Below are 18,137 nucleotides of genomic sequence, written 5' to 3'. Positions count from 1 at the left end.
AAATGAGGCACCTTCACCACCTCCCTGTGTGATGTGGGGAACGGAGCTGTGTTATCAGCCCGGACCAAACTTCCGTGCAGTGGTTTGTGTGTTCAGAGCTCGCTCTGGCAGCTGGGAGGAGAGGTTGGGGCTCATCGCTGCTGCATTCCCATGCAGACGTCCTGCAAGGAGCAGCCACCCCACGCAGCCCAGCTCGCAGCACAGTGTGCATGCCTCCCAGCCTGCTGCTTCCAATGAATATGCACACGCGGGCTCTGCCCACTGGCTTTTTAATGAGTGTGACATCAAAGCCCTCCCTGCTGGAGGAGGGGACCCACAATGCAATAGGCAGGGAGACGTGGAGGCTGCTCCCACGGCCGCTGGCATCGCTGCTGCAGGCAGAAACCCTCTATTGTCAGCCCTGGGGGGCCCAGCCCTGTATGGGGGTGCAAGGAGAGGCCCAGCAGCAGCAGGGCTGGGTTAGGGGCCGTCTCCTGGTGCTGCTGGAGGGGGGGGTGTCACCTAGAGGGGCATCCTGCTCTACTGGGGCTCAGGCTGGGTGCGGGGAGCTGCCCTCTGACCCCCCAGCAGCAGTGGGACCATGAGCTCTCAGGATGAGCAGTTCCAAGCTGCAGCCCCTGAGCCAGCATCTTCCTCCGCCGATGATGGCATGACCTGGTGGTACAGGTGGCTCTGCAGGATTGCCGGGGTCATCGGGGGCATGTGTAAGTATCCCCTCCTCTCGCAGCCAGCGGTTCCCCATTGGCTCTGCTCGTGCATGCAAAAGCGTGTGTCAGGGGTCGTGCTGCCCATGGTTGGGTTATGTTTGTGCACGGAGGGGCGGGCCTGGAATTAATAGTTACAGGTTGCGGGTCTGTAATTTTTCCACACGTGTATTTTGCTGTGTTTTGGGTGCAAGGAAGGGCTGTGGGCATGCCTGAAGCAGAGTGATTTTAGTTTGCACGTGAGTGATGTGCTTTGTGCTCACTGAACTTGCTGAACTTCGGCACCTGGGAGAAGGGACGTCACCGGGGGGATCTGCAAATCCTCGAGTTTCTTCTTGGATAAAGACCATCTCCCATCACCGGGAGTGATGGGAGCAGCAGCCAAGCCCCAGTCCTGCGGGAGGGCTGCGGGCAGAGAAAGCAGACAACGATTTTATGGCGAGCACCATGCTCAGCGGGGTCAGGTGCAGGGCTTGAACTGGGGCCACAGGATTTGATTCATCCTATTGGACTGTCAGGTGTCCGCGTGTTCCTTCCACTTATTTTCTTTCCCTGTTCTGAGCGTCAGAGCATGCTTCCCGTTACTCCTGCTGTTTATCACAGAGTCCCTGGCTGTATTTTTTGAAGGCTAACAACAAACTTGGTTTGCACTGTTTGCTTTTTAAGGGGTTTAGACTTGGACGTGCAGAAGACAGCGCTCAGCAAAGCGAGTTGGCTGGCTGGGGATTACCTGCTGCCGACAAAACTTTCCCAGGGAAAGAGCCTTTGCACCTTTGCCAGGAATCAGCTTGTCCTGTAGCACGGTTTTGCTGTGCTCTGTGAGGTGATTAATCGCTCTTCGAAGTAGGAGGGACTGTTATGACTGCTTAGTCTGATCTGCAGGGTGCAGGATGGAGAACTCCTGCTTCGGGTCTGTGACTTGAGTGCTGGTGTTTCTCAGCCAGTGCAGTCAGCCCATTACCCTTCATGTGGCCTTAACCCACGTGGGGTAAGGAGCCCAAGATGGTCTGTTGGGCCAGCCTTGTGTGCCAGCACAGCTCACCCCTGCCTTAGCAGCAGCACAGCACTTCTAAATCATTTTTCCCCCTCTATCTTTAGCTTTCAAAGCACCTGAGTAATGCTTGGATTCTTTTTGCAGCCTTTTGTTCACAGCTTTGGAGAATAATGGAGGCTTATTTTCAAAGAGTTTTACGTCTGTGGGTGTCTCTGGGTGAAGCAGCCTGCTGCAGGGCTGTTCAGGGGTCGGGCACCTCCACGAGAGCTGTCCAGAGCACGGCAGCTGTGGACATGGCTGCTGTTAGGAGCAGGGAAATGGATGCTATGGAAGAGGGCAATCCCACAGTGCAGGCAGCAGCACGCTTCTTGTCCAGTCTTACCTTGTTGGAGCCGGACAGCTGGGACAAGGAGTGGCTGATTTCAGAGCCTGCTACAAAGGAACAGAACTCATTTATGAGTTTGGGCAACGGGGCTGTGGCTTCTGCAGAGCTGGGTTAAAAGATCCCTGTAGAAAGGATGAGAAACTTGGTTAGCAGTGGGAGGCAACGCCTGGAGTGTGCAAACACCTGTAGCCCACAGGATTAAGTCAGAAAGGTGCAGGGACAAGACAAACATGGGATCTGCTGCTGGCTCTTGCATGGGCTGATTGGTGACCTTGTCTGAGTCCCTTCTCCCCCTCCTGTTCCCATCTGTAAAAGGATGAGAGTCTGTGGCTTTTGCAAAATGCTCCAGGAGCAAAAATAGAGTTGCACTGAGGACAGTGACCAGCTGCTTGGGATGAATAGAGTCTTTGTGGGGGGCATTCTTCTTATTTTTTTTCTTCCTCGTTTTAGCTCCCAGTTATTTGTTCTTCCCCAGGGCTTCGGGATGGGACAGCAGTTAAAACAAATGGCAGGACTGTCTTCCATAGCTTACGTGCCACTGAGCATAATCTAAATGTTATGCCTCTTCTGAGCCTTTGTTTTGCAAAAAGCAGTCACTGAGCTGGCAGCTCCGTCCCCTTTTGGCCATGGAGGCAGGAGATACTGCCCAGCGGGACCAGGAAGTGCCAGGCTGCTGCAGGATGCGTTGTGCTGCAAAGGAGAGCGAAGGTCACTGAATCGTTATCTCTGTGGCTGTTGGCAACCAGCACTGAGTGCAGTGTTCCTGTGCTCATAAAGCTCTGACTCCTTCCCCTCTGGTTGGTGTTTGTGCTGACGTAGGGGCTCGCTCGACTCAGGCTTGCTGGGTCATTAGTCCATTGGCAACCACAGTGAGCTCTTAGCTGGGGTTCCTGCAAGGACCTTTAGTGCTCAAGGGTTGTTTTGGGGTAGTTTGAGGACAAAACTGAACCAAAGCCGTGACAAAACGGGGCTGATTGGCTAGGTAAGAAAGAAACAGCTGAGGACAAAAATCCTGAGCTCCTCTTCCATGAGCATCCAAGGATTTGCTGCTTGAAGAGAAGAGTTAGAAAACTCCATGTGCTGCTGCTGCTCCCTGCAGTAGTGCTTGCTTGCTTGGCCAGCTCTCGAGCTGCTTGCATGTGTGACAGTGAGCAGATCATCCCACCCCTGTGCCTCAGTTTCCCCCTGCATTGTGGGAGCACCGACCCTGTCCCTCTGTAATTGGAGAATGGAAGATGCTGTTGGAGCATGGCTGGCATTGCTGCTCTGTCAGAACCTTTATCTGCAGGATGCTCTGAGTTCCGTGGGATGGACCTAGGAATCCTTTACAAAAAACGAGTGGTGTTGTTGCTTTGCAGAAACAGGAGTCTTGTGGGATGACCTTACACTGGTCCTGCCATAGGCATGCAGCTCTGTGACCCAATCTGGTCAATAAAGGAACCTTGAGGGTTCAGCAGTGACTGCTCGGAAGAAGAAACCTTGCAAAGTGTGTGCCAGGCATGTGAAGGTCAGAATCACTCAGAGCAGCCCTGTACAGGGATTCCCTTAGCAAAACACGTGCAGACGTGAACTACCTGCATCCAGGCTGCTCTCATTCTCAGACACATGCTGCTTGCTCTCTTTGTTATTCAGCTCCACGTCCCAGGACAGCCTTTAAGGGCTGTAAGATTTTAGCTGGCCTTCTGTGCTGTGTTGTTGTTTACCAGGGACTCAGGTTCCTGGTTGAGCAGCCATATCAAGTGCAGGGAATGCTTTGCAAGTTTAATGAGGCAGGAGGTAGGTGCGTGGACACTGCTGGCTGGTTCCTCTCCTTGCATTACAAACTCAGGAGCTATTTTGAGCCTTGCTTTAGCCAGCATCCATTTCAATTTGCGTAAGTGGAGACCCAAATTTGGCTGTTTTTGGCCCATCTCTAGCAGTGATGTGCAGAACTAGGAGTGTGTGGCCGTGACCGGGTTCACCTCTGGTTTATAGTCCTAACACCTCAGTGCTACAAATTATTATTATTATTTTTTTCTGAGCTTTTCCCTGTGCTGCTCTGAGATGCGTGCCTGCAGGGTCCTCTTTCTTCATCCTGGGACAAAGCAGTAGTTCCTTTGCAAATAAAACCCCAGGGTACCACGTGTGATCTTGCAGAGGTGTCAGCCTGGCCTTGCTGCATGTTGGGTTGATCTTTGAGTCAGTGAAAGTCTCTTTTGTTTCCCAGCCTGTGCCTTTGCTGGTCTTTGGAACTGTGTTACCATCAACCCACTGAACATAGCGGCCGGCGTGTGGATGATGTAAGTGGAGTTTCTGTCCTTTGTTTCTGCTGGGAGGGAGGTTCTGTCCATTGGCACTATGAGGGAAATGCTGCTGCCTGTGATCGCTGGCTCTCGCTCAATTAGCTGGGTGGAGACACTGGGTTTATTTTATTCATAGTCCTCTCTGCTCCCTACCCCTTCCCCACCCCTTTTGTGACTGGGATCCAGGGTTTGGGAACTATCCCTGAAGCAGGGTCCTGCCCTGCTGCCCATGCTGGAGCATCGGTGGGGCTGGGGGATGGCTGAGCCCCACTCCAGGCAGCACTAACTCTCATGTGCTCTACCTGAAGGCTCAATGCCTTCGTCCTGTTCCTGTGCGAAGCTCCTTTCTGCTGCCAGTTCATCGAGTTTGCGAACGCCGTGTCCGCGAGGGCAGACAAGCTGCAGGCCTGGCAGAAAGCTGCTTTCTACTGCGGGTGAGGATGTGGCCGGGGTTGGGAGGTGCTGGGTGTGTGGATGCTGTGCCCCCGTGCCAGCCCGGGGCTGCCTCTCTCTTCCAGGATGGCCGTGTTCCCTGTCATGCTCAGCCTGACGCTCACCACGCTCTTTGGAAATGCCATTGCGTTTGCGACCGGGGTCCTTTATGGCTTGTCAGCTCTCGGCAAGAAGTAAGAGAGATTTGCTTGCTTGGGGAGGGAAAGGGACCTCCAGCCCCAGCCCTAAGGAAGGCTGTGCTTTCCTCTTGTATCAACTGTGCTTTTGAGTATGAATGCTGCTAGAGAGCATGACCCTGCTGGTGTGCTTTCTTTTCAAACAAAACACCATTAGAGAAGGTCTTGGGCTCTGCTGAAGCTCTGAGCTTTACCTTGGGAGCTCAGTGGAGGTTGCCTCGGGAAAACCTTCCTGACCCAACCGGGGTGAGGCTGGGGGAGGGCCAGCAACTCTCATTTCATTCCTGTTGTCGCTCGGTGTGGAGAGCTGGGAGGTGTTTGTACTGTGTGCTGCACCGGAGCTCACATCACCCTGACATCCCTTCTCTCTGCAGGGGAGATGCCATTTCCTACGCTCGGATCCACCAGCAGCAGAAGCAAATGGACGAGGAGAAGCTCACAGGGTGCCTGGAGGGACAGGCTCTGTGAAGCTCACCAGCCCAAGGTGACCTCCTGGACCCTGAGATGGTGGTGAAGATTCGGAAACCCACTCTGCCCTCCCCTCTGCCCTCCCACTCTCTGTCACTCCACGGTTTCCCTGGACACTACTGCACCAACTGGAGCTCTCAGGGCTGGGGTGGGCTGTGCCCCCCTCACACACCAGCAGTTGGACCTCAGTGTGTTGGCTGCTCCCTCCTCCTGCCCACGTAGAACCAAATATCTCACGGTCCTCCTTTTTCTTTCTATTTTTTCCTTTTCTTTTTGTGAGCGTGTGGCAGAGGTGCTGGCCCTTTGAGTGCTGCTGTATAAGCCGAAATATGTAGCCTTTCTCTGCTTTGATGCCCACCACATTTTGCTGGGGACTGTGTGTGGGCAGCACGCTCATTGGGGACAGCTCTTGGAGCTCCTTGGCTCTGCGGGTTTCATGCTCAGAGTGCTGCTGTGTGTTACACATTTAATGCAGCCCACTCTGGTGTGGCCCATCCCAGGCATAAAGCATGAATCCAGTGTTTAGCAGTGCCTGCTGATGCTTGCACTCACTGTTTTTCATCATGCAGGTTTTAACGTGGGTCCAATTAGATCGGACATTGGAGGCATCTCAGCACAGTAAAGAACTTCCAGCAAAAAAAACCACGCATGAAGACAGTGATGTCTCCAGAGGACAGAAGCACAATCTGCCCTTTCTCTGTGGATACAGCTTCAGGCAGATAATGCAATTTACTTGAATTATAAGCATTAATTACGTAGTCTTAATAAGGGTACTTTTCTTCAGCTTCACTCTTTTACTGGGGGAGAAGGGAAGCGAGGCTGAAAAAGGGTCGTGTTGCTCGAGGCAAACGGAGGCTATTTGCTGGTGGGATGGCTGCTGATGTGCAACTGCGTCCTTCCCTGTGAGCCCAGACAGACACTGCTCTGTTCTCTCACTTCCTGTGTCTGCTCCTGCAGTCTGTTGTGAGCGTGGGACCTGCTCTTGGCTTCTGTCTGCTGCAGCATTTCTCATTGGGCTCATGCTTTTTTTTTTTGTGCATCAGTCCCAGGCCGGTTTTGTATGGGAAAGAGGCAAATCCTTGCTCTGCAAACAGGAAAATCCCATTTTTGTGGGGTGCTGCTTTATTCCAAGCACCACTGGCGGTGCTCCCTTCAGGTTCTGTTTGCTTTGTGTCAGGCAGAACAGAACTGCTCTTCAGGTCCAGATCCCAAACCTCTCATCCCAGTTCTGGGGAATGGGAGAGTGGGGGTGGGGTTAATTTATTTGTTTATACATGATTGCCTTCTGTTTTACTTAGCAAAAGGGAGAATAATTTAAGTATTTATTTAAGTATTTTGACGATGCTCACCAGAGTGCTGCTTCCTGTCATTTGAAGGAATGCATCATCTCATCTCAGGGGTCTCTGGAAAGCGTGCTGTCCTTTGATCCCTACGTCTGATTGCAGTGATGGGAGATGGCTCTCCCTGCTGGGCCTGGTGCTCAGAGAAGGCAGGCAGCAGCTCTGACCCCATGCCTGCTGGCACATCAGGGTCCCCTTTGTGTTACTGGGGTGCTGGGGGGGTCATGCTTGCAGTCTGGGGGGGCAGTCCTGGAGGGCAGTGGTGCACGTGGGCATTGCAGCAGGAGCAGCACGGTCCCTGGAGGATGGGGGGATAAGCTGTGCGGTGCTCCTTGTTGGTTCTTTGCTGGAGTTCAGGGAGGTGTGAAGATTTGCACCAGGCAGGAATGTGGTGTGGGTTGATTTGCACGCACAGGTCCTTGCAGCTGGATGCTGGGCAGCTGCTTTGTGCTAAGCCCTTTCCCCCCAGGGCCCCTGCACTGTAATTGCTCTGACACCGGCTTGTCTGGGGCACAGAATAGACACAGCCAGCCCAGAGCAACGTGCTTCAATACAAGCTCTGCTGTTTCAGAGCCCCCCCCAGCTCTGGGCTTGTCCTTTGTCTGCACGCAGTCTGTGGGGCATTGACTTTCTGTGTGTGTGTGCAGGGATGGCAACCCGCTGCACAGGGCATGCTGCACTGGCTATGGGGCAGTGCTGGGGAGTGAAGGGACACCTCTTAGTGGCCAAGGCCTCTCTGCTCCCTGTGCAGCATCATGGAGTGGTTGCAGAGCAGTGTCCTGCCCAGTGAGCAGAGCACCTACATTTGATTTCTAGGGGTTGAGGAAGTTAAGTAGTGTTTGGTAGAGGAATGTTGCAGATGGAGGCAGCAATATCAGGGTGAGCACGTCTGTGGTGGGTGCTCCTGGGAACTGTTTGTGGCTGTGGTGCAGCAGAACACAAGCCAGGTGCTGCCCTTGCTGCAGATGTGGCCTGGTGAAGTCTGCATGCTGCACCCGTGGCTTTCAGGAGTGGGGGGAGTTAGTGGATGCTGTCTCCTCAGTGTGGGTGAGAGGCTATTTTTGTGGAGATAGAAAGACTTTTAGAGTAGTAGTGTTGCAGTAGTTAATGTGCCCATTCACAGTGCATGATGGTTATTAGTTGTGTTTAGAGGTACTATCAGGGTGCAAGAATAAATGAAGTGAAAAGCCCCACTGTGGGGATTTAATAGGTTCAGCCCAGTCCTGAGCTGGATGGTGCATCTAAGGGCCATCCATGGATGAGTTTCTGTTTGCCAGGTCTTGGAGAGGCCTTTGGGGGCTGGATGGGACAGAAATTTTGTTACAGGAGACCTCAGGAGCAGGTGATGCTGCAGTGAAATATGACAAGACATCTAGGTACAGGCAGTAAATGTGCGCTTGGAAATGGACTGTTACACCATTCCTGTCGGAGCTGTGCTCTTACCAAGCACATTTATACAGCGTGCAACTGCTCCCTGCCCTGTTCGGTCACAGCAAGTGCTGCATTTGTGCATGTTTGCTCCAGGCTCCCCAGGGACTCTTCACTGGGCATGCAAAGAGCAGAACCTCTCATTCTGCCATATGTCCAAACCTTGCTGCTCTAAGCAGGAGCTGATTTTGTAACAGCAAATTGATCCTCTGTGTGTGCAGTGAATAAAAAGACCATTCTACCTCTGGAAAGAGCCACTGTGATTACTCACTCCAAATGCAGCGAAACCCCTCAGACCTTCTGTATGGAAGAAAGGTCACTCAGCAAAATACTTCTCCAACGAGGTTCTCACAGGACTTGGAGAGCTCAACCTCAGTTTGTATTTGGGCATTTCCTCCTTTGGCCCTGGGAAGCTCAATTTATCTCTGTCATTTTTTTTTCTCCTCAGGAAATAAAACATCCACTGTCTGCAGGGAAAGGTTTCACTGAAGTGAGGATATCGAGACCTGGTCCATAGCCATGTGAGGAGGAGAGTGCTGTAGGACAGGGCTGCCAGAGAGCCTGATCTTCTGAAGGTCAGTGGAAACCAGAGGCTCTTGAGATCTCTTGTAATCAGGCCATGCATAGAAACAGTCACACTCCAGCCAGGACTGGACATCTTTCTGGAAATGGGTCTCAGCTGCAAAGGTTGAGTTTAATACTGAAAATTCTGTGTTTTGATTTTGGCCCATCTCTCTTTGTCAGTCCTAGGCTGCTTTAAATTAATCCTCTGATAAAGCACATCTTCTCTTAGGTGAGGCATACTCATGCTGCAGGGGATCTGCAAGTAGTCAGTAGTTCCTGAGCTCTAAGTCACATACTCTGCACTGCCTCCTGAATCCTTGGCACAGCATGCTGAAGTGTAGCAGGAATGGGAGGACACAAGCTTATCCACAACTTTCAGCTTGCCACGTGCATTTTAGCAGGCTGACAAGTGCTTGGGCATCTCCAGGCTCAGGGTATGTTGTTATGTCATTCTGCCCCTTTGGGAAGAGTCAGGTCAGGCAGTTCTCAGTAAGGCCGCTTGTTCCTCAGAGCCATAACCACCTCCTGCAGCCGTGCTTTACTTAAAATAAGACCTTAACCACGCAGGACATCAGGAAAGGGGCAAGAGCAATTTGCTACTAACTATGCAGCTGAGTTCTCAAAGTGGTGGAGGTGGAGGCTCTACACACAGCTGTGATGGAGGCACACCCACCTTCCTTCTTTGTAAAACCCTGGGGTGGGAAGGACCTGCCCCCTACAAAGCATTGTCTGTACCGACTGTGTCTTTCCTGCAGGGAATCACTTGCACTACAGCTGAATGTCTGTCTGGTCCCAGTCTCTGTGTTTTGTCCTGAGTTTTCTTTATGAGCCGTAGTCACTCTTGTTCATTAGGCTTCTAGTGTAATGTGTTTTTAGAGCAATAAAATGTGGCAGCTTTTTATACAAAGTATTGGGCTCTGCCTTTTTTGAAGATTGCAAGTAGCAGGACTGAGCTGGGAGGCTGTGGGATGCTGTGATCCCCACCTCGTAGCCTTTGTCAGCCTTTCCCATCCCACCTGCAGCTCTTCTCTGCAAATCAAGGTAATATCTTGCAGTTGGAGGCAAAACAGTTTTATTCTTGCAACTACACACTGAGTGTTTGCCAGAACAGCAGCAGCAGTTAACGCTGTTCCAGCCAAGGCCTGGGGCTCTTGGGCTGCTTGGGTGGCTCTTGTCCACAGCCACACTTTCTGTTTTCCATGACAGCTTTCCATCCAGCTTAATGCTGGTTACATGGTCCTGTACTTGGTGCTGATGTGCTGCTTGGAGAGCCATATATAGTGCTGAATGACTTGGGAACACCATCTTTGCAGAGATCTCCAGGCTCCATCTCTACCAGCACAGCCCTTTTCTTTCTAGCTCTTGAGCATGTGGACTGGTGGCCTGGTGCAGCCAGCAGCTCCTACCTCCTGAACGACCTCAAGAATGACTTCCGACCGGTCTTGAAGAAGGCCTCGATCTGTTCCAGGGACCTACGTTTGGTTTCTGGAACACAACAGCCTGTAAATAAGATATTCCCCGTGCAGATGACAGCAAAGAATAGGAACGGCACCTCGAGGCCAAAGGACTCCTGGAAAGCAGCACAGAAAGTAGACATGAGCTGGTGCAAGGGGCTCCAAGGATGAGATCCTGGACACATCGAGGGCTGTACTCACCACAACCTCAAGGAAAAGCTGGGTCAGGGCGAAAGCTGTCAGCCAGCTCACGACAACACAGAGGCCTGATGCCACCCCACGGGCTTTCAGAGGGAGGATCTCTGACATCAGCAGCCAGGTGATGGGCCCCCAGCCCATGGCATAACCTGCAGGGAGGCAAGGTGGTGAGGCTTCAGAGCCCATTCAGTGAGCACAGCACAGTCCAACCTCGTTCAGTTCATTGTCGTTCCTCACCATGCACGCTCTATCCATCCTAAAAGTGATTTCAGATGCCTGCCAGGGAGATCTATGTTTCTTACAACCTGAAGCCCAGACCTCCTTGTCCCTTTTCACCCCATCCAAGAACAGAAATGTGCCCCCAGGCTCATACCCAGCCCTGGGCTCTTGCTCTCTGCACCTACCCATTATGAAGAACATGGCAGCCAGGAGGGGGATGAGGGTGATGTAGTTGATGGGCTCAACAGGAGGGCTGGCAAGGCTCCCCAGGGTCCTGTTGGTGATGGTGTCATTCTGAGAATATGGCACGAAGTGGATGTAGAGCCCCATTGTCAGATTGGAGACCAACATGACTCCAGCTGTGGAGAGATGCATCAGCATGGAGGGATGAAAGAGAAGTCATCTGTGTGATGGCCCAGGCCCTGGGTATGGCTCTGCTCAGGAGCTGAGCATCCACCAAAAGAGAAATACGCCTCCACAGTTCTGCATGATGGAAGTCTCTGCTCCTGCACATACACAAAGCTCCTGGAAATCCTTAGAGAAAAGATTCCCTTGCAAACCTTGTGAGAGAGACATACCTGATACAAAGAGAAGGATCTTCCTCCCAGCTTTATCCATCAACGTAGCAGCGATCGCCACTGAGAACAGCCGTACCAGGCCCACAAGAGCTGCATCGTACTCTGGTTTCTGCAACAGCAAAAGTGGTGGGGAACCTGAGACAGGAGACCTGCCAACCAGGTGCTTCAAAACAGGCTGCAGGGTCAGGGTTGTGGATCTGCATGGGATGTGGCGCACATCTCTGATGGCAGGGCACAGGGCTGCACCAGGGGCTCACCAGAATGACAGCTGTTTTCTTGAATATTGGCTGCAAGTACACGAGGACACAGGTGACACCAGAGAGCTGCTGCAGGAACCTCATCCCCACAGCAATCAGGATGGGCTTGTAGATGAAGGGATCCTTGATCTCAGCACAGGAAATCTTCTGGCTCTGCGGAGGGACAAAGCCAGAAAGCCAATGTGTTAGCAGAGCTGCAGCACACAGATAGCAGCTCAGGAGCTGCCCAAAGCAGGCTGGATTTCTCCATTTTCCTGTCTCATGCTGGAGGCGAGTCCAGTCCTCTCCTCACCTGCTTCCTCACGCTGTCCTTGATCTGCTCGTACTCCTGGGCATAGTCTGTGTCCCTGCCTCGCAGCCAGCACAGGGAGCGCAGGGCCTCATCCTCCTTCCCCTGGGAGAGCAGGAAGCGGGGCGAGTTGGGCATGAAGCAGAGCAGGAGGATCATGGTGAGCACGGGCACCTCCCCTGCCACGGCCAGCCAGCGCCAGTCCAGGAGCAGCCCTGCAGGAGCCAGGTTGGTCAGGAGGAGAATCATGGAATCGTTACGGTTGGGAAAGACCTCAAAGATCATCAAGTCCAACCCCAACCCACCCCCACCACAGCCGCTAAACACGTCCTCAAGTGCCACATTTCCATGGTCCTTGAATGCCTCCATGGATGGTGACTCCACCACTTCCCTGTGCTTGTGAGGGAACAATCCCCCCCTCCCCACTGCACACACAGATACTTGCCCAGAGCGTAGAGGATGAGGGAGCCCAGCACTGCCATGATCTGAGGACAAGTGCCCAGCATGCCTCGGACCCCAGGATGGGAGATCTCAGAGATGTAGACCTGGAGAAGGACAGCACGTGCTTTAACTGATCTACAGCACACAGCCAGAATCAACAGAACCTCCCTGCAGGTGTCTCATGGTCAGAGTTGGGAAGTATGAAACTGCTGAAATATGCATCCTTGGGGACCAGGATATGGAGGGGCTGCTCCTGGCAGTGGGACAGGGAAGCCCTGCAGCACCCATCCCTGCCCCAGTGTGGGAGAAGTGCTGTGTGGGAATGCTCAGACACCAATGACTGGAAAGACATGGCTGAGGGTTACTCAATCTTTGCCTTCCTCTCTGTATGTGACATGAGGTCAGAGTCCAGTAAATAAGGGAGGAAACAACTCTGTGGAGGAACAGAGCAAGGAACCAGGACCTGCCTACCTTCCACTTTTTGCGGTCCAGAAAAGTCCAGCAGAACGAGGACAGACATGCTGGGAGAACACTACCCTGGGGCATCCTTCCCAACCCCTCCAGCACCCCCATCCCCTATAGCGCAGCCACAGCCTTGAAGCTCTGCTGATCCAAAGCAGAAGGAGGCCCCAGGCTCAGCTCCATCTCACCTCCCATCACACAGACCCTTCAGGCACGTACCGGGATGCAGGCGGCCGTCACGCCGCCGGCGTAGCCCGTAAGCACACGGCCCAGCAGCAGCATCTCGATGCCCTGGGCACTGGCCATCAGCGCGTATCCCACGGCGGAGGGCACGGCTGAGAACATGATGCTGAGCTTGCGGCCCAGGTGGTCATTGAGGAGCATGGCACTGAGCCCTCCTGCTGCTGCCCCCAGCATGAACACCGACTGTGGGGAGACACAGAGGGGCTTTGGTGTGACCCAGCTCTCCCTGTATCCCCCCCTATCAGAGATGGTCCCGCTTCTCACCCCAAACCAGGATGCTCTGTAGCGGTCCAGCCTCAGCGCGGGGTTGGGGTGAGCCTCCAGGGCAGGGATCACAGGTGAGGGGTAAACCAGGGCAAAGCCAAAGCTGAAATTTCCCAGCACGGCAGCAAACACTGCCACGTAGAGCCGCTTGTTGTTGAGGCTCCTGGAGGTGGGCAGAGCAAGAAGGATGTGTTGGACACCTCGATGGCACCCGATGGAAACTCCAGCTCGCTCTTTCGTAGCTTTCCCCCATGGATGCGTTTCAGTTGGGCTGGCTCGTTCTCAGCCAGTCCAACAAACTGAGAAAAGCAGAAACTGGAAGCAGGCAGCATCATGGCCCCAGAGAGCTCCCTGCCACCACCCCACAGCAGCACCCTGCATCCCACACCTCACACACCCACGGCTCTCCCAGACAGACCCCAGCATGCTGACCCCCCTCTTGCCACAACCACACAGCCATAGCCCACCCCCAGCTCCCAAACCCCAGCTCAACGTGCATGGCCTTCCCCCATCCAACCCCCCAGCCACAGCCTGGCTCTCACCGCAGGTACTCTTTGTCCAGCCCCCTCCTGATGCTCTCAGGGAAGGTGTGGTATGAGGAGCTCGACCTCCTCACCAGCGGCTCCCGCATGCTCGGCTCCATGGTGGTGGCCATGCAGCTGCTGCCTGTCGCAGAGTGCTCGGTGCCTGTTGTGGTCTGAGCACTGCTGTGCTCAGGGCCGGATGCTTGAGGCGGGTTCAGAGTTGGAGGAGGAAGAGGCAGCTGAAAGCGAAAGGGGAGAGGCCACCCTGTGTTGCTTAATCAGGGAAATCTCATGAGCTCATGCTCGGATAAGTTATGTGGAGGGAACTGGGCTGGGGTAGAAAGATAGAAGGAGGTGGTTGTGCCCTGCACGTCTTCACCATGCACTTGGCAGTCCCTCCTGGGCACAGCAAAGCCACTAAAATGGAACACTTATGGGCTGATCCCATAGGAACGTGTAGGAACTGTTCATCCCAGCAGAAAGTCCCTTTGCTGAGGTCATGGCTTTCCCCTCGAGGAACTGTCAGCAGCTGAGGGTTACTTCTTTTTGCTGGTGTAAATCACATTTGTAGGAGCTGCCCCAGGAAAGTTTTTCAATGTAAAGCAGAGTAAAGGAAGAGGAAGGGCAGAAAACAGAGGGAGGTGAACCAGTGCAGTGCTGGAGAAGTTGTGGTTCCTGAGGACTGCATGGTCCAGGATTGCTCTGTAGGAAAGAGGGATGAGTATTGGCTTTCTGCAGTGCTTTCTGTGCCCCAAGTCCACATGGGAGCTCTGGTGGTGGTTCAGGAGTTTGCCGCCTCTGCTCAGAGCATTTTCCCTTCCTGCAGAGCCTCCCTGCTGTCTGCTTCCCCTTCCCCAACCACCACACTCTACATTTAGTGCCTGATTGATGCTGGGGATTCACAGCTGACTCAGCAGCTCGGGACTGTGATTTCTCTACAACAAGAAAGGTCACAGACCCGAAACAGCATGACAGCTCATCCCAGAATTTCCAGGGCTGTGTTGGCTCCTGCAGGGCTGTCACAGAGGTTTCCAATGAGCGTGGGGTGCTGTGAGCTGCAGCTCACCTGGGGCTGCTCCCCACGCCCTCTGTTTGCAAACATCATCAGCCATCACTGTTGCATGCATGGTGGCAATGCTCTGTGCAGGGCTGCGGTCCTTCACAGCACCGTGGGGGTTAGGAAGTGCTGCTGCTGGTTGCAATGTGCAGACTGGAAAATCAGCAAGTGCTGCCTCTGTGTGCTAACTCAAGGCTTCCCCCAAATGGCCCTGTTTGTGCTCTCTGCTGTTCAGAGCTCTCGGGGTGATGCAGTGCAGCGAGGCTGGCAGCAGTAAGATGGGGCTGGAACCCCCCCCCACCCCAGACTGGGGGGTGTGAGGCACCTTCTGGGCAGGTGGCTGCTGCCTGTGGTTGCTGCAGAGCTCATTTAGGATGTGGTCTGTCCTAAGCCTGAACCACTTGGACAGAGGAAAGAGAGGAATGCTCAACCCCACCTCCTCCCCTCTATCTGGGGCAAAAGAAGCACGTTGGAGAGGAGCCCTGAAGCAGTCGGATCTCTGAAACACGAAGCGCTATCCAGTTGCCGTGCAGATTTGTCAACTGCTTCAAGCAGGAAATTACTTCGTGTCTTGAAAACCCTCCAAGCACCTGTAACACTGCAAGCATGGGGGAGCTGCTGTCTGCTGGCCTGGGCTTGGCGAGTCGGGGCTGAGCTGCTGGGTAGGGCCCATCCCTTGGCCTCCATGGGGGCGGGGGTCCCTTGGTGCTGTGTTAGGGGTCCTGTGTCCAAGTTTGGTCAGCAATGCATGCAGTGTTCTGCATTTCTGTAGGTTCTAGCAAAGCACACCAGGGGGAAAAAGGATGCTCCGTAACCTCAGCAGGCTCTGTGTTAGGCCATGGTATGGGATGAGGGGATCCAAACCCTCGAAGGGTGGCATTGGGAAGGATGAGGTGGCTATGTTGTGCCAGCAGGGATGGGTGAAGGGTGATCTGATGCTGCAGAGAGCTGCTGGCTGCCTCAGCTGCTGTGATGCCTTGCTCCGGCTCAACGGGATCTTCTTCCCCCTCTGACAGCTGTGGAAATGATCACGGCCATGTGCAAAGAAATAAACTGCATCAAAGCCACTTGGCAACTTGACTAACCAGGTTCATAAATTAATTTCTATCCCTCTTGCGAGGGAGAAATCAGTCGCTCCTCGAGACGATCCGTCTCCATCACTCATCTGGATGCATCCCTTCATAAATCTTCCCTGTAACTCTGGGCTGGTGATTGCTGGGTGGGTATCTGGGGAACCACTGGTGCAACGAGGAGTTATGGAAGTGAATGGGATCTGTGCAAAACGTGGGTGAATGGCATTTGTGGGCTCCAAGAGCTGTGCTGGGAGCCCTGGAGGGAGGCGGGGAGGGGTTTTTTTGGGCCAGCACCGTTCCCCCACAGCTCTCTGAGCTTCAGATTGGAGGGCTTTGCAAAATTGGGTCCTGTGCATTTGGTCCAAATGGGCATTGGTGTCTGCAGCCCCAACGGGGCTCTTCCAAGCAGACAGAAGTCAGCTCTTCTCTGCTCTATCTCTCACCACGCTCCCCCGTCCTTCAGAAAAAACATCAGCACCTTCTCAGGCTGCCATCTATTTATTTGGTTGGACTCAGAACTTGCTGAAATGTCTTTCGATGGATGAAGCAACGGAGAGTGGAAGAACAGAGCCTGGCAGGCTGCATGGTGAGTGGAAAATAATTTTTTGGGACTTTCTGGAGTTCGAAGCCCCGATGATGGATGTGCATGCAAGAGATGGTAATGGCTTTGTAAGTATCAAAACACAGAGCAAGAGAATAACTCTGCCTAATAGACTGAGGAATGGGTGCTGGGCAGGATCTGACACAGCTGAATGATGGAGTGCTGTGGGCTCAGGAATGGGGTCCTGCGTTCGTTTAATGTGTTGGAAAAAAATGGGATAAGTGGTTTTGAAAAATATTACATACTCACTATGAATGTGTTGGAAAATCAGAGCATCGTTAAGGTTGGAAAAGACCTCTAAGATCATCACGTCCAACTGTTAACCCATTGCCACCATGCCCGGCTCACACATTGCTGGGTTTGGGGGTTTTGCTATTTGCTGCACCAAGGAAAGGCTTTGCTGATCCCACTCCTTTTTAACAGGGGGTGTCCCACTTCCAACCTGGCTGATATGGAAGCAGGGCTGAGCTGCCAGATGTGCCAGAACCATGGAGATGTGGTTCTGAGAGATGTGTTTGGGCACAATGGGGTGGGCTTGAGGATGTCAGAGGACATTTCCAACCTTCGTGTCTCTAGGATTCTTTGGGTTTTGTTTTTTAATTTCCTGCTTGTTGGGTTTTTCTCCAGGTTAACCCAGCTTAACTCCTGGAACAGGTGGATGTGAGGCAGAGGATAACTGGGCTGCAGGGATGTCTCCATGGTGGGTTTTTGGTACTGCATGTCTTCCTCCCCAACACCTTGTGGCTTCAGCCAGCTGCAGCCCTGCGAGGATGTTCTGCCTGCGTTTGGCTCACGTCCTTGGGGACTAAAAATGAAAAGCAACAAGAAGAGAAAATTTGCTGTCAGCAACACTCTGTATATCCAGAGCCGTGCTAGGGAGCTGGCAGGCTTTCTGATACCCTGCATTGGCTGAGGGGCGATGAGATGAAGGAAAGCATAACTTTCATGAAGGGTATATATATATATTTAAATATATGTATCTATAATGCATATATGTATGTGTTTATATGTGAAGTTTTGATGCTTGATTCGCTGAGCTGCTCTGATGAATTCTGGAGCAGTGCCCATCGTGGGACCACCATTTGGAGACCCTTCCCTTGCCCGTGGGCATCTCGGGCTGAGCACTCTGCAGCGAAGCTGTTTTTCCTCTGATGGCACAGGCTGCATTTCTTTATTCCTTAGGACACAAATCTCCCCCTAAATTCCTGAGAGCTGCTGCCTGCTCTTTCCTTGGCCGTGTGCGTTTTTTTCCTGTTTCATACATTTTTTTTTCTTCTTCTTCTTTTTTTTTTTAAGGGCAAAACAAAACAGATCATTTCCTCGATTTAATGTGAGCCAATTACGGCTCGTGGGCTGTTAACTTCATCACTGCTTCTTCCAAGAAAGACCTTGGGTAAAACGAACCGGTGCGGCTCCGCATGTGCCCGGCAAAGCTTCAGCCCCGGCCCCGGCCATTTATCCCCACGGATGGAAAAAAGCTAAAGCCTATGTCACACAAATGCCCTCTAAAGTATCCAACCACTTGTTGTACATCTGCTGACGGATACCAACTGGAAAGGAGATTAGTGCTCAGACTCCCGCGCTGGGCTGTCTGCTCCTCCTAATGAGGACCAGATTGCATCCCCCGCCGGCGCTGCACCTCCAGTGGATGGCGGGATGGGGAGGTGCCAGGGCGCGTGGGAC

The 18,137-nt window shown here is 53.1% G+C and overlaps 2 protein-coding genes across 2 annotated transcripts; one reads left to right on the top strand and one right to left on the bottom strand.

The window, feature by feature from the left end:
- The first annotated feature begins 338 nt into the window (after positions 1-338).
- On the top strand, positions 339-9,701 carry CACFD1 (calcium channel flower domain containing 1). Its single transcript, XM_065737384.1, has 7 exons — positions 339-704; positions 4,290-4,362; positions 4,674-4,799; positions 4,884-4,991; positions 5,369-5,610; positions 8,679-8,805; positions 9,307-9,701. The coding sequence occupies exons 1-5, from the start codon at positions 581-583 to the stop codon at positions 5,460-5,462; spliced, it is 525 nt and encodes a 174-aa protein (XP_065593456.1). The 5' UTR covers positions 339-580; the 3' UTR covers positions 5,463-5,610; positions 8,679-8,805; positions 9,307-9,701.
- Positions 9,702-10,094: 393 nt separating this feature from the next.
- SLC2A6 (solute carrier family 2 member 6) lies at positions 10,095-13,883 on the bottom strand. Its single transcript, XM_065737383.1, has 10 exons — positions 13,742-13,883; positions 13,200-13,362; positions 12,912-13,118; positions 12,235-12,334; positions 11,793-12,004; positions 11,501-11,653; positions 11,244-11,352; positions 10,851-11,024; positions 10,450-10,595; positions 10,095-10,364 (listed from the first exon to the last, which is right to left on the bottom strand). Exons 1-10 carry the CDS (start codon positions 13,852-13,854, stop codon positions 10,197-10,199), a joined length of 1,545 nt encoding a protein of 514 aa, XP_065593455.1. The 5' UTR covers positions 13,855-13,883; the 3' UTR covers positions 10,095-10,196.
- Positions 13,884-18,137: the final 4,254 nt, after the last annotated feature.

The sequence above is a fragment of the Cyrtonyx montezumae genome, unplaced genomic scaffold (assembly GCF_038088225.1).
Source record: "Cyrtonyx montezumae isolate F1298 unplaced genomic scaffold, pur_monq_1.0 scaffold_20, whole genome shotgun sequence".
Taxonomy (NCBI): Eukaryota; Metazoa; Chordata; class Aves; order Galliformes; family Odontophoridae; genus Cyrtonyx; species Cyrtonyx montezumae.
This window is presented reverse-complemented; position numbering and strand designations above follow the sequence as displayed.

Bases quoted from the DNA above. Each gene is read 5' to 3' on its own strand.
- CACFD1 (XM_065737384.1), top strand. From the start codon at position 581: ATGAGCTCTCAGGATGAGCAGTTCCAAGCTGCAGCCCCTGAGCCAGCA. The intron at 4,800-4,883 runs GTGAGGATGTGG...TCTCTCTTCCAG, and splicing joins AAAGCTGCTTTCTACTGCGG to GATGGCCGTGTTCCCTGTCA. The intron at 4,992-5,368 runs GTAAGAGAGATT...TTCTCTCTGCAG, and splicing joins TTGTCAGCTCTCGGCAAGAA to GGGAGATGCCATTTCCTACG.
- SLC2A6 (XM_065737383.1), bottom strand. From the start codon at position 13,854: ATGGCCACCACCATGGAGCCGAGCATGCGGGAGCCGCTGGTGAGGAGG. The intron at 12,005-12,234 runs GCAAGTATCTGT...TGGCTCCTGCAG, and splicing joins CCTCATCCTCTACGCTCTGG to GGCTGCTCCTGGACTGGCGC. The intron at 10,365-10,449 runs GTGAGTACAGCC...GCTGCTTTCCAG, and splicing joins AGCTTTTCCTTGAGGTTGTG to GAGTCCTTTGGCCTCGAGGT.